This window comes from Bombus pascuorum, chromosome 2 (genome assembly GCF_905332965.1).
Source record: "Bombus pascuorum chromosome 2, iyBomPasc1.1, whole genome shotgun sequence".
In the NCBI taxonomy this organism is placed as follows: domain Eukaryota; kingdom Metazoa; phylum Arthropoda; class Insecta; order Hymenoptera; family Apidae; genus Bombus; species Bombus pascuorum.
The window spans coordinates 14,271,785-14,286,118 of record NC_083489.1 but is presented as its reverse complement, the minus strand read 5'-3'; the positions used below and the strand labels follow the sequence as shown (position 1 = coordinate 14,286,118).

Sequence of the window (14,334 nt, the reverse complement as noted above, 5' to 3'; positions counted from 1 at the left end):
CATTTCAAGTTACAGCAGTAATATTCTTCTATCCAATAAATAATTTTAAGCTTCATTCGTATAGTTATCAACTAGCTAAGTATATGGTGCGCGTTTCATTATTCAAACTTGTTCGATATTATCCGAATAATTCGATCTTCCGAACTACCTCGGTCCCAATTGACTCGGATAATTGACCATTTAGTGTGCTAGATAATAATTAATAATAATTTTTAAACTAATATATTAATAGATAATCAAGCATAAAATGTAGATTTGTCTAAAATGAAATAAGTGGTATAACATTCAATTACTTTATGCCATTTTAAAAGCTTATTATAATAAATATACTTATAGAAAAATAATAGAGAATAATATGTATATTGTAAAAGAATTACACTATAGATAATTATAATTGCAAAATTGGGAATATCAATTACTTATTACAGAAAAATGAAACCAAATTCTACATAACCAAACAAATACACACTTTACTTGAATTAGCTTTATCAGTTATCGGTATTTGTAGAAATGAAAAAAAAGTAAAAAAATTGCTCCAATAAACTTCAGAACTGATATAAAATTGATTGATTGTAGTTTATTAAAAACAAAAAGAATTGAAGAATCACTCATAAAAAATAATTAGTAAAAAATTAGTTTTAAAACAAATTCTTAGTTAATTAGAACTCACAAAAATATAAAAAATAATTTCTTTGAAATATACCCAGCTTTATCACTCAACAGGAAACGTCAATTTGTGATAGCAAGAGTAAAAACCGGCCATACAAACTCTCTGTATAAGTTTATATCCTTTAACGCAATAGGAAAAACCCGGCAATAATTCAAATATCATATAAAATAAAGTTAATTCTGATCAGTATATTATTATATGTATTTTTTTTTAATATTATGTAGTTTTTAAAATATAATTGTATAATTTAATTACATTGTTATATAATTCAATATAAATATTTTTATTATATTGCAGCAAGCGGCTCTCTAAAACAAATTTAGATTTGATCTATAATCGTGCAACCATCCTACTGTTCTTTAAATATAGAAATGTATTTAATCTGTTTCTAAAATTGCTAATTTAAATGGTAATGAATCAATGTCATTATCGACAAACTTTTTCATTTAAACATGATCTAAAAATAATAATACATAAATATATCATTTGTATGTATTTTTTATGGATTATGTTTTACAGATAATTTCCGAATTGGTAGCTTATTTTAAAAATTCTCTCTTTAAATGCTAACACATCAATGTAGTTGGTAGTAATTATTTTATGTAACCACGGAGAAGATATAAGCTCAGAATAAATAATAAATAAATACACAATTTTATAGATATTTTATAGATAACACTAAGCAGGTAATTCTACAAATAGCATCTTGGTTATCTTTTTACTTGATAAATTATGATCTCTCAATTTGCATAGCAAGGTTGTTCTCTAAGGACGACTACGAACGAGTCTACTCGATTAATTTAGTCGACTCATTTGTAGCCGCCGTAAAGGCGAAAATTGGAAAGTTAAATAACCTATAAAATCCTTTACGATTTCCGAACGTGTTAACAAACCTGTTATATGCCAAACAAAAGTTGGAGGGAGAAGAAGAGGAGAGAACTTGTAACGGGCTGGACTGAAATATCAGATCAGGTACAAATGGTACAACAGTATTTTCTTCTCATCGACTGGAAAAAATCCAACGAATCTGGCATTAACGAACCTCACTATCTTAATGAAAATCGATCTGGCAGAATATTGGATTTTTAAACGGCTCCTCCCGTTCGAACTGTGATTCCGACCGAACTAATCCAATAAGCTTAAACGGATTTCGAAGTTGCATCGTGAATATACTACAAAATACTGTATCTCTTTTCATCGAACAAATGTCTGTTCAGTGTCAAAGAACTAGCGCTGAGAAGAATATTAAAAAGTAACCACTAGTGTACAGGATAGATTTGTTCGTTAAAATATCGACAAGCGAGAGAGAGAGAGAGAGAGAGAGACCTTCATATTGTAACTTAAAACTTTACTAACGAATCAACCTGGTGCCGAAACTCATTATGCAACTCTATTTTATATATGCATATCGTTGGTAATGTTTATTATCATAGATCGTCTGCTATGTCGCGTTCGTAATTATCGTCGCCCGATCGTTCTCTGGTTTTGATCGCTTATTCGTTATCTTGTTATTTCGATATATCGTCAGAGAAGTTACTGAAGTGAAAATTACTGTGAAAATATGTGTTACTTACCGTGATTTAGGTAAATGGTACAGTTTGAAGAGAAAGATAGCAGAGATCGAAGCACGACAATGATTGACAGCCGAAAGTACAACGTCAGTCTGCCTAACGAATCTAAGCCCTCGAAGCGCTCTGGTGAACGAATCGTGTACTTCTTATTAAAAGATAATGAAGTCATGGCGGTACATGCATACTAAATAAAAATTTCCTTATGGTCTTAGAGATTCAACGTAGTATTCGACAAATTTATGACTGATTCTCCTCGGTTGCTGCGGTTTCAACGTTTCTATATGGTTAGCTGATATCTTTATTTGTTCATTTGCTATCGTACCTATTGTTATCGTACGAGAAATGATCAAACAACTGATAGATTTTCTCGCGAGTGGTTGCAGATTATAATCGAGTTGAACGTGAGAATAATGGCAATTTTGTGTACGGAAAAATTGCTCAAATGACTATGATAATGGATGATGTAATATCGTTATTATTGGCAGTATGCGAGAGTAGTGATTAAAGTAAGTTGCTATTTTAACTACGGTATTTACTGGATAACTAATTGTGGCTATCGACTATTTATGGTTAGCATGCTATCGAGTTAATAAGAAAAAAAATTTTTGTCCAAAAATATATAATAATTGTAATGATAAGATTAATGATTTATTTGAAAAAAAAAATAAACGAAGAAGCAGCTTTAAAATGATCGAAGATATGAAAAATTTCATACGATAAAATTAAATAGTTTTTGTGATAACTGTATTAAAATGATATTAAAGTAGGCTCTATTGTTTTAATTAAAACTACATACACAGTCGCATCGGAAAATAAGTTAACGATCTTACATTTAAACTTTTTGCGGAAGCGTTAATTTACTTTCTGCCACGATTACATATGATTATTATATATCAATCGATATGTTCTGGGCTTTTATAGAAATTAAAATTTTTGTAAAAATATATTATATAATACATATAGTTTATTATTATTATTATATATATAATTCATTTTATTAATTTACGGTTGATTTCCAATGTTATAAATATTGTAAATATTGTAAATATTGTAATTTTTCAGTGATCTTCGTTTAATTCTGTTTGATTACATTAGATTACGTTTGATTACATGATTAGTGATTACGTGACTTCTTTAAACTCGACGCATCCGACAAGACAATGTTCAAGTTCCTATAATTATTCTACATCCGGCTGATCAGTAAAGATTCGTTCCCTGCTTGATTAGGAGACGATTATTTCAATAATTTTTGCAAAATCTATAAATCTCAGATCCATAAATCTGGCACAATACAACTACCACGTGCTCGCGTACCCCGTCAGTGAGACTGCAATTCGTCTCGATCATCGACGACACTCATAATCGCATCGTAAAAAACAACATTTGTACTCATTTTGTTCTTTGTCGAAGTACGAACCTAGCAACGTGATGGCTGAGTACGAAAGCAACGTAAAGTTTCCTCATATTTGCTACCTAGATTTAGCTAACGAAAACCTGCCGGAGCAGCAAACAAGCCTATCTATCGCTCAAGAAATAACGTTAAGGATCCTCTGCGGCCCTGTTGTATCTCAACCCATCCATACTTTCTCTGTCACACCAAGCCATCTATGTCTGACACTACGGTTAGAGTTTTTCGACTCCTAAGTGTATTATTAAAGGCATATGCTTGAAATGTTCAGCTCTTAAGTACATTTTTAAGCTTTACGTTTGAGATTTTCGTCTCCTAAGCACATTTACAAGAATTACCATCGAAGACATGACCATTTAAAATGTACTTGGTATTGAAAATGCCAAACGTGACCCTTCGAAATGCACTTGAATATCGAATATCCAGGCTATGACAATTTAAAATGCACTTTGATTTCGATAATGTCAAATGTGACTCTTTAAAACAGACTTAGGGACAAAAATCCTAGTAAACATATTTGGGTTGGCAAAATCTCAAACATGACCCTTAAATTTGCCCTTTGAGATCCGAAAATCTCTGTTGCGACCCCTCGACCAGCTTCGCGGATAGTCCACGGGTGGCATCACTTTACAGACCACAAAAGCGTCCTAAAACCTTGACGACCGCGGAAGCAATCGTATTTCGCTATCGAAAATCCTAGACCTGATCCTTCTGATCGCCGATTAGGTGTCAAAAAATTCAAACGTAAACCTTCGGAACGCACTTCACATTCGGAAATCCCAGATTCAACAATCCTTCGAAATGCGTTTGGGAGGAGGACTTGGGAAACATAATTCTTGAAAACACATGTAGAGGCTGAGAATTCCAAGTGTAAATCAAAAAACGAAAGTGGAATGCGAAAGGAAGAGGAATATTACAAAATGTGTAAAATCGTTTAAAGATGAAACAAAAATTTTGGGAAGCTTTCCGTGTACACATGTGTTGAATATAGAAGTATGATGTAACATGTGTCGGTTACACGCCTGCGCTTTTGCAAGTAAGCTACACTGGCGAAGCTGCCTTCTAACGTCTCACCCCGTAATTCCGCGAGTGGTGGTACGCATCGTTTACGAGCGTAGCGATGAAGGTAGTGGTGACGTTGGTTCTACCGCTAATCATTCCTCACGGGCTATATACGTGTTTTTTCGGTCAGTTGGTCAATCTTCAAAACGCAGGTGCGTTCGTATTTCTGTCACACGTGAACTATTTCTTCTCCCTCGATTTATTTCTTTTTCCATTTTCCAGTGACGTTGAATCTTTGCCATCCGTATACGTGCAATTTACTATGCTTGTGAAACAGAATGCGAAAGAACAAAACAAACGATTTTCCGAGTTACGAAAATTCCAGCCACTCTCGATGCGAAATTATCATCGAAATCAAGTTCCAGTGTAGTGACTCGAATAACATTTCGTTTTGATATGCAAAAACCAACAGTATGTCCATCGAGAAAGAAAGAACAAGGAAATTCTTTGAAAGCGCGCATGGTATGAAACTGAGTGCAGGATTTTATGTTTTGTTACTTGGGCTTGTAACAACGGTTACTTTTTGCACGGCGAAACAAATAGGTGAGTGTATGCTGCGATAAATTCTGCGAGGAAAATACCACTTGAGAGTAATTGAAAGTGTAGAAATCACTTCGCACATTATCTGCCTTTGACGAAATGCAAATAGATGAACTTGCCGGCAAGATAGAATCACATATTAACGTTATCTTTACGTCGCGAAACTATCAAAAATCTGTAAAACCGTAGTGCATTGTCGGTAAGATGGATGTTGTCAAATACGAGTAGATCCCATGTGTGATGGTGGAATAATAATTTCATTGTAATGACCATGAAGACCGTTCGAAAAGACAAATTAACGTGACGTAGATTCGACGAAAAATGTTATTCAACCGAATACTTTTCTACGAACGAAATTGTCGGATCGATAAAGTTGTCTGGGTACTTTCGAAAGCGGTTACCTCTATTATTGAACGTCCAGTGAAACCACGCTGAGCATGCGTCATACAGCAAATACTACTCGTAAATACACACGATGCCCCGATGAACACGTGCTTCGTGTTTCCGATCGATAAAAATTGTTTCAAAAATCTGTTTTATCGGCTTCTTACAAATAGCAGGCAGTATACTATCACAAAAGAAAAAATCTAACCTTAAGATACCAGTAATTAAGAATGTATTATTTTCATAATTATTGTCATCTTCTATTGTTAGTCATTTTAATCCATATTTTTTGTTTCATTATTAACTATAATCTCTTTCCAGATTCCGACGGATTTCATAGAGGTTGTAAACTTGAAGGATTACATCCGTTTTTAATCGTGACCTACAAGAATATTACAATATCTGTAAGTTGTTGCCTGTGGCATTAGCCTTTTGAATGTGTTTCTGATTCGTTATGAGAATAGAGGGGAATAACATCGATATATTTCCTTCGACAATTATAGTATTTCATTCTTTACTTTGTTTAGCTTGATCTGATTAGTTATAGCTCGCGTTCTTCCCGAGAATAATGAAAATAAATGGTGAAGCTGTAGAAAAGCTACATCCTCTCCAATTTTGATGATTTTTGGATATATTGTAGAAATCAACATCCTGAAAAACTTTTTCCTGTACATTTAGCTGTCGATCGATCATAGTTTCCAAGGTATTCGCAAGAAACCATCGATACCACTACAGTGAATTCTGTCCATAACTGTGCGTTCGTAAAGGCATACACGTTTAAAGCCCCGTGCACAATTGTATATGCTAGACTATAAGAAATATCTGTTATAACTCAATTAAAAATGAATATCATTAATATGTTGGACTTTATGTTTGGTATTTGAGTTTGTGTCAGCTTTTCAATCTGACAACGCTTGTGTAAAATGATAACAAATTAATTATAAATGTAATAGGGAAACGAATAATTGATATTATTTTACAAAATGAAATATTTGTTATCGTATAACACAAGCGTTGCCAGCTGCCTCACTAGATGATATTCATTTCTCGTTCAAATATAATAGACATTTTTACAGTCTCGCATATTCAATTGTGCACAGGCTTTACCACAAGCTCGTCTCACCCTCGTTTGTATATATAAACAGAAGATAATTTTTTGCAAACGTCTCGGAAATTGTGGCCGTCAACTTATGTAACGATAGATGCATGTGCAAGAAATTGGTATTCAAAATGTTTAGCTTTACAACATATTCAAAAATTATCGAAATCAGAGAGGACGTAACTTTTCTACAGTTTCGTCAAATAAGTTGTTAGAATAAACACGATCATGTGCACTATTGTCACTAGGTAGACAAGATCACTGTACCACACGGGGAACGGGTGACGGTAAGATGCAGAGAACTTGGCAAATACAAGCTCGTCGGTGATCCTCTGTTGCATTGTCGTAATGCAAGTTGGAGCGGGAAACTACCCTCTTGTACTCCAACGACAGCGATTTCAAATTATACCGGTTAGTAAATGAATATTTTTCCTATTTCTAATTTCTTATAATCCCTTTTATCTGTATAATTCGTTACTTATTCGTAATTTCTTACAAAAATTACAAGATAAGGTAATTGATCACAGAAACGCGATAGAAACTATTGGTTAAAATATATCGGCTCGTATACGTAGGTGTGACAATCATTGGAAATATCTACGTCTTGTATGTACTATTCTATGTATCTTAATTGGACGTTGTACAACGACGATCGTATAGAACCGATTAGCACGACTCCAAACGAACATAGCATGTTTTATGGCCGCGTCCAGAGTGACAACATGTGCAATGCGACAATGTCATATTCGTCACTGCAATTGATTGAAATTTGATCCTTCTTCGCATAAACCGCCAAGGTCTAAACTACGTACTTTACCAGTAGAAATCATACTTTATTGATTTTTGAAGTACAAAAAGGGCCTAGTACAAAGTAGCTAGAAAAACTATTTGCAAAACTTACTTTTCAATGAAGCGTTTGTGTATCACTTTCTATGTTTCATTTTCATATTATAAAATGTGTATAAACATATAAAAGTAGTACTAAACAATATACTTTAATGCAATACTCAAATTTAATATACTAGGATATACGTAGATCCACGTTGTAAGATTTTCTAGTAAACTTTATGTAGAAGTATTATATATGGATGGTGTAGCATTGCCAATTTTTATCCTGTTTGGTCTGGTTTTAATTAGGAAAATCTCATTATTGTATTAATGAAATGTGTATTAACATTAAAAAATTTTCAAATTTCAAAAGGTTTCGTCGTCTGACTCGATCATCTTCTGACCCATACAAAGGGGAAGTGATCCTATTTTGCTGTGACTCTGTTGTGCGATCCTCTCAAGTGGCTTACGAATCTTCCCTCTGCTACGTTGGATTTTACTTCATCGCACTGTCCTACGATCAACTGGTTATCCTCTTCAACCTCCACCGCTGTCCTATTTCGTTATGCGATTAACATACATATTTATGAACACTCGTATTGTCGCACTTGTCGCTATGGGACGTCCAATTAGGACACAGCCTTATAAAGTTGAAAGTCCTAGCTATTCGGAATTCTCTTCCCATTTCGGCAATTTCCTTACCTGCCAGAAAACGAAACGAAATCCTGTTCCATTTAATATTTCTCCTCTCGTTGATTGTTCGAGGAGAAACAGAGGATGTACCGCCAACGATCGTATTTGGATTACCGGCCGGTTCAGCTGCTGTCGAACCATCTGGTGCTCTCGCCGTTTATCCTGGAAGCATTCTTCACCTGGAATGCCTATTCGCTAGAAAACTTGGTAATCCCGAATGGACTTGGACCTCGACATTTCGTCAATACTTGACCGGTAAGGCTTCTGATGATTGTCGACATTTTATTGCGAATTGCACATTGCGATACAGAGCGTAAGAATTGTCGTATACGTATGTATAAATAAATTGTCTCCTACAATTGTAAGATAATTTTCTTCAGTTGTATGTTGAGACGCTTTTAATTAAGAAATGTTTACAGCTAGGTTGATTATATATACATATATGCAATGCATAATGAGGTCAACCATTGTTTGCCAAATTTAATTCAGAAAAATTAACATAATAGCGTGGGCATCGGTCTATGTATGGGTTCCCAATCGATTCTTGTAATAGTTTATACGATTACATCGGTCATATTTATACGATGATATTTCGACGCTTGTCGCATACGTGTAGCAAAAAGCTAGATAAGTTTCGTTTTATGTTGAAATATTTGGCTTTGCCGATCGAAAGAAAAAAAAAAAGACAAGATTCATAAGGGAAACGATATCGTGATTAACGTTTTAGTTCTTCCTTCGAGTACGAGGGATTGGACGAGCACGTTAAGGATCATTAGGATCGACAACTAACAATCGCATAGTACAGTTCTAGTCATTGTAACAATCTTTTCGACAATTCAGGATGGGCGATTGCTGCTCGTGAAAGAGACTGGAAGTATCGATTATCGATATATTATGCGAAAACGCAAGATTCAGGAGTTTACACGTGCTCTACACCTCGTGGATTATCTAACTCCATACGTGTCCACGTTGTGGGTAAGTTCAATTACCCTTTTCTTTGTTCTCTCTTCCCCTTTTGCAAATTTCTATTTTCCAGTACGAGCGAACGTTTATCAGAAGCATACGAAATAAATGCATTGTCATATTTGCAGATGTTCAGTGTCCCGTTTTGAACCTACCCAAACCACCGTTAATCGGTAAGATCGAAGGTGCGCGTATGGGTCACGGAGCAACGTTCGAATGTCCAATTGGATTTAAACTAGAAGGCGCAGCTGTTATAACGTGTCAATACAACGGTAAGGGATTATACATGTGTAAGTAATATTGTGGACGAAATTAAAGATGAAAGGGAGAATTGAGGTGAGATCGTGAGGACAGCGGTATCACTAATAAATACTTTTCCAGGTAAATGGTCAGCCGAAATTCCGCGATGCGAAACAATCGTATGCCCACCTATAGATAAATTCGATGATACAAGGTTGCAACTTCTCGAATACAACAATACGTTTGGTCGTAGAGCGGTATTTGCCTGCATGTGGGGTCATAGATTATTAGGATCGCAGACCATAGAGTGCCAAGGTGACGGTTCGTGGAGCGGAAGTACGCCTAGTTGCGAGGGTAGGCTTCGTAAATTCTTTTCCTGTTATTTACTCGTGTAAAAAGGTGCAGTATATATATATTGTATATATATTGTACATCGATAACACAAAAAACGCAATTTTGCAGAAATAATCTGCCCAACTCCGTCGATACCGAAGAGTGGCCGTATTATCGAACAAACAAATCGTCATAATTCAGGAAGAAAACAACACCAAACGCGTATGTACAAAGTTGGTGCACTTGTCAGGTTTGCTTGCGTGCCTGGTCATCAATTGTTAGGCGAGGCCTCGGTAATATGTACAGAGAACGGAACATGGTCTCATCCGCCACCAGTTTGTAAGTTTCCATACCATGGACATAGTATTTAATCGGACGAACGGATCTATTTTGTTCCGTTACTAATAACACTTCCATATCATTAGGTAAAGTGAGATGTCCTTACCCAGGCGATCCGCCTCACGGACGAATCGCACCTCTTAAATTTTGGTACAAACCAGGTGATAATATACAGGTAACAGGTTAATCTATCGTTTTTTAATTTAGTTTTATAATTTTCACCTACTTATTTATAGATCTATCTGTATATACATATGTATATGAATTAAATCAAATTTTTCATCTTTCTTTTTTTATTCATCACGTTGATCGCTTAACAGGTAACTTGTTCACCGGGATACGTTACACCATTGGAACCCGTAAGGAAGCCAACTTGTCGAGAAAATGGAATATGGAGTGCTCCCCCACCACCTTGTAGGTCATATAAAGATGTTTAAAGAGAAAATGAATTCTTTAAAAATCTCACCAATGATAACCAGTGTCGTACCAATGTGTTGTAAGGCGCGACAAAGACGCAAATGCATGTCACCACATCGCCCAATTGCCAATTGCGTACCACTCGATTAATAAATTATGCGGCAATCTAAACGATTCCATTGAAAACATATACGATCTAGAGCACAAAATAGACCGTGTTTGATCGTAGAATAAACGATACATATCAACGAAGCTACACGATCGAATTTGTATGCATTCGAAACGATTAATCGCCTAACTAGTCGTTTTCTTGCAATCTCATATCGTGAGCGTTGACATTATATCGCTGTTCGAGATATGTATGTATAATACTTCGTGCATAACAATTTCGACAACGATACATAAACTTACCGTTAGACTCCAGCTCAACGTGGTTAGCTACGTTGTACGTGAATGCTTAAATGCAGATCCGTAATAATATCAGACATTTTTTTACTAACAGAATATTATTATAATATATTCCGGAAAACTAAAGAAACAAGAGGAACAACGATATTTAAAAACAAGAATGACAAAAAGAGACTTTAGAATAGGAAATAGAATGAGGAGACGACAAAGATGATAAAGGAGGAAAAGAGAGAAAAATAGAAGAATGGAGGAAAAAGGAGAGAGAGAGAGAAAGAGAGAGAATGTATGTGATAATACGTGTGCAATAAATGAATGCGATATAGATTACACGATGCCTAATTCTAACCCTTAGAAGATTATAGAATCTCACATTTTCCCCTTGTATGTGATACGTCTTTGTATGTAAAATAAAATTACGTTATTCTCTAAGATTTCGGGCTCTTGTTTTTCATCTTTTGCAGTTACTCTAACTATTAAACTTTAGTCAGCTATTCCTTGGTTTTTCAACACAACCATTAAACTGTCGCGAATCGTAGCGAACCGCAACGATAATGTTTGTGATACCAACGAATCAATAGCGATCATTCTACCAACGGTTTACTGACTGAAATGTTATTTCAAAAACGAATTCCACTGACATTCCGTAGAATCAAAGATGTAAGATGGTCAACTAAAGATAAATTAGAACAATATCGTGGGATCCTTAAATTACATGGTAAGGGAATCTCGTGGTAGTCACTTGCGTCATAGTTGATTTTACAACGAAATAAAAATATCTTATAAGAAGGTATACTACACGAGATGCGCGCGGATATTTTCGGCTGAACGTCAAATCAAATTTAATATTTTCCAATTCCATCATCGATGTTTTGCTTTTCTCTTTCCACCTTCTTTGGGGCAACATCCGTGCAACTTACCGACTTTTCATAATTAACCGTTTATGTTTTTACGTTATAAGACTGTTGACCGTTAATTAAAACTCTCACAAAATCTAGCACGTGAAAAGAAGATAAGGCTGCGAGATGCTACAAAATTAAAGAAAAAGATATCATGGCAATTAAGTACGTACAAACGAGATGTAAACAATTATCGTCAAATTGTTAACGAGATAACGAAAGGAATTCCAAAAGGTCATGTGCGTGGTTTATTGCGAAGTCGTAAAAATTTAGAATTAAAATGCCAAGGTCGAGAAATAGAAGTAAATCTTTTTTCCTGTTATTTTATTATTCGATTATTATTATTTATACGGTCCAAACGGCTCAAACATTTCACGATAGGCTTTTTCGTTGCTCCCGCATAGCACATTTGTGAATCTACTTACGAGGAAAATCATAGGAAACGCTGTCAATTAGATAAGCTTCGTTACGAGAAGAAACAAAAGATGAAACGATGTTTCGAACTACAAGTATGTTTGGTCCAACGACCTAAATACATATTGTATGTACCTAAGAAAGAATAAACTATACTATATACATAGAAATATATATATAACACGACATGCATATATACGTACATGATACAGGTAGAACACGCAGAGCTGTGCAATATTTACAAAGAAGAAAAAGACGTGCCATGGACTCGAGCGCAACAAAGATTGGTGTCGCGATATCAAAAATCTGTTGCGAGACAAAATGCAGCAAAGGCGATAAATTTAACATATGCTTACATACTTGAAATCTTAAAAAAGGTACTTACTTAGTTAACACCAAGCGATTATTCTTTCATTAGCTAATTGAAAATTCGTATTCGTAGGATGCGGTATATCACGAAATTTTGTTGGATAGCTTGAAACAAGATCGTGTAAGTCAATGTAAAGTGATACTTCGAACAACGATAATGGGTCAACTCGCAACCGAAGAAACGAATGACATCGAATCAAAGTATAAACGTGTAGCACGAAATGTTTGGAATAACATGAAGGAGAAAGAACGTATGCTAGAGATCGTACGTGAACAAGTAGAGGACTTGTGGTCATACGCGCAGTCCCTCATACGAACCGAAGTAAGTGTTAAAGTAAATAAGTTGCGATAAGAGTAATTTGGTAAAGAGCAAAGCCGTGCTACTGCTGTTGATAAAAGTAAACAAAAGAAATGACAGAAAATTATTTCAACTAATGTAATACGAGTAAGTACGTGGCTACGTATGGACTACTTTGAAGTTTAAACTTTAAACGTGTAACAGAGCGAGGAGATATTAACTACAGAAATTATACGCTCTGGAACCATATCGAATAAAGCGTTAGAAAAGCAAATAAGCTATTTGGAAGAAATATTCGATAAAATCAAGGATTCATTGTTGGTTCATTCTTATCGAGAATTGCTTTCAAGGTAGGTACATGGTTAATAAAGGTTAACAAAGGTTAATGAGAAATTGAAAAAATATTAGCGTAGTTTCTCATTATAAACTGTACTTTTCTTTCGAAACGTTTATTTCGCAAACCATCATCAGGTTGGAAGAACAAATGAAACAACGAACACGACTGTTGGAACAATTTGATCGGAACGTAAAAGAGCGTGATTCGTTGTTAAGTAAGAAAAATGAGGCATTGTCCACTCTGTCTAATTTCGAGCACGCCCTTGTAGCCACTATTGAGGAGTAGGTGATGTTTTGTCATGCGAGAGTTTTCTTAGTATGCACATTGCTACTGGTGTATGCAGATAAATTTTCTTGTAGATATAACGCGGACAAAAATATCTTGCTGGAACAGATCGCGATGCAAAAAAAGCGTGAACTTGAACGAAAAAATTTAAAAAAGGAGCGAGGTGAATTACTGATGGACATAAGAGCTGCTTTGCAGAATATGGTAGCGATGTTGATTTGTGTTAAAAGAGGTAATAAAGTAGCAGCGAGAAAGCCAACGGAAGAATTTGATAAACGATTCGACATACCAATGATAGAAAAGATGGAGACAGAAGGTGATGAAAAGAAACCGATAAAAGTTGCGAGTAAATTTTTCGGGACGCCTAAATATTATTCTTATCGTCCCGTATCTTTTTCTAGGTTTAGCATTATTGTCCACTGTTAGTCGAAAAGTAGGTGCACTATTCGGAATGAGTAATTTCGAACTGGACAAAGACAGAGAAGAGAGAGCGAAAGACTTGTACCAAACTTACGTTTCCAATTATCGTTCAAAGATCAAGTTCAAAGATGCGGAAGTGGAACCAACGGGTGATAATAATAGCAGTCGTCTAACACTACAGGATACAACAAATACTTGAACTATCCCATTCGATTCCATAATATAATATGTTCATAATGTTTCTTAGGTCTCATCGTCGAGCATCAAGCAATTGATTCATCGGTGCCAACGCGGGCAGAAATTAAATTAAGGAGTAAACAAGCTGTGGAAGCTTATTTAAGACTGGAGTGATGCCATTCT

The 14,334-nt window shown here is 35.2% G+C and overlaps 3 protein-coding genes across 8 annotated transcripts in view; 2 read left to right on the top strand and 1 right to left on the bottom strand.

The window, feature by feature from the left end:
* LOC132916681 (organic cation transporter protein) overlaps window positions 1–12,726 on the bottom strand; it is a 27,907-nt gene extending 15,181 nt beyond the window's left edge. For 3 of the 4 annotated variants that reach the window (XM_060976892.1, XM_060976894.1, XM_060976891.1), the window contains exon 1: window positions 2,245–2,478. The gene's annotated coding sequence lies outside the window, so the exon portion shown is untranslated. Of the gene's footprint in view, window positions 1–2,244; window positions 2,479–12,650 lie in introns of those variants that run through there. The other variant, XM_060976893.1, reaches the window with a different exon arrangement.
* Window positions 4,309–11,384, top strand: LOC132916682 (locomotion-related protein Hikaru genki). 3 transcript variants are annotated; one of them, XM_060976896.1, is made up of 12 exons: window positions 4,309–4,863; window positions 4,934–5,254; window positions 5,957–6,039; window positions 6,983–7,145; window positions 7,310–7,340; window positions 8,272–8,510; window positions 9,096–9,230; window positions 9,347–9,490; window positions 9,600–9,812; window positions 9,921–10,130; window positions 10,217–10,305; window positions 10,451–11,384. In XM_060976896.1, the coding sequence occupies exons 2-12, from the start codon at window positions 5,125–5,127 to the stop codon at window positions 10,565–10,567; spliced, it is 1,554 nt and encodes a 517-aa protein (XP_060832879.1). In that variant the 5' UTR covers window positions 4,309–4,863; window positions 4,934–5,124; the 3' UTR covers window positions 10,568–11,384. The 3 variants fall into 3 exon arrangements, with proteins under 3 accessions (XP_060832879.1, XP_060832880.1, XP_060832881.1); XM_060976897.1 differs by lacking the exon at window positions 7,310–7,340 and having other exon boundaries at window positions 4,313–4,863; window positions 8,328–8,510; XM_060976898.1 differs by lacking the exon at window positions 7,310–7,340 and having other exon boundaries at window positions 4,316–4,863; window positions 8,337–8,510.
* Window positions 11,474–14,334, top strand: LOC132916688 (synaptonemal complex protein 1). The gene is made up of 10 exons (XM_060976908.1): window positions 11,474–11,670; window positions 11,951–12,153; window positions 12,256–12,360; window positions 12,478–12,642; window positions 12,708–12,956; window positions 13,137–13,282; window positions 13,404–13,550; window positions 13,629–13,870; window positions 13,956–14,123; window positions 14,222–14,334. The coding sequence occupies exons 1-10, from the start codon at window positions 11,565–11,567 to the stop codon at window positions 14,323–14,325; spliced, it is 1,635 nt and encodes a 544-aa protein (XP_060832891.1). The 5' UTR covers window positions 11,474–11,564; the 3' UTR covers window positions 14,326–14,334.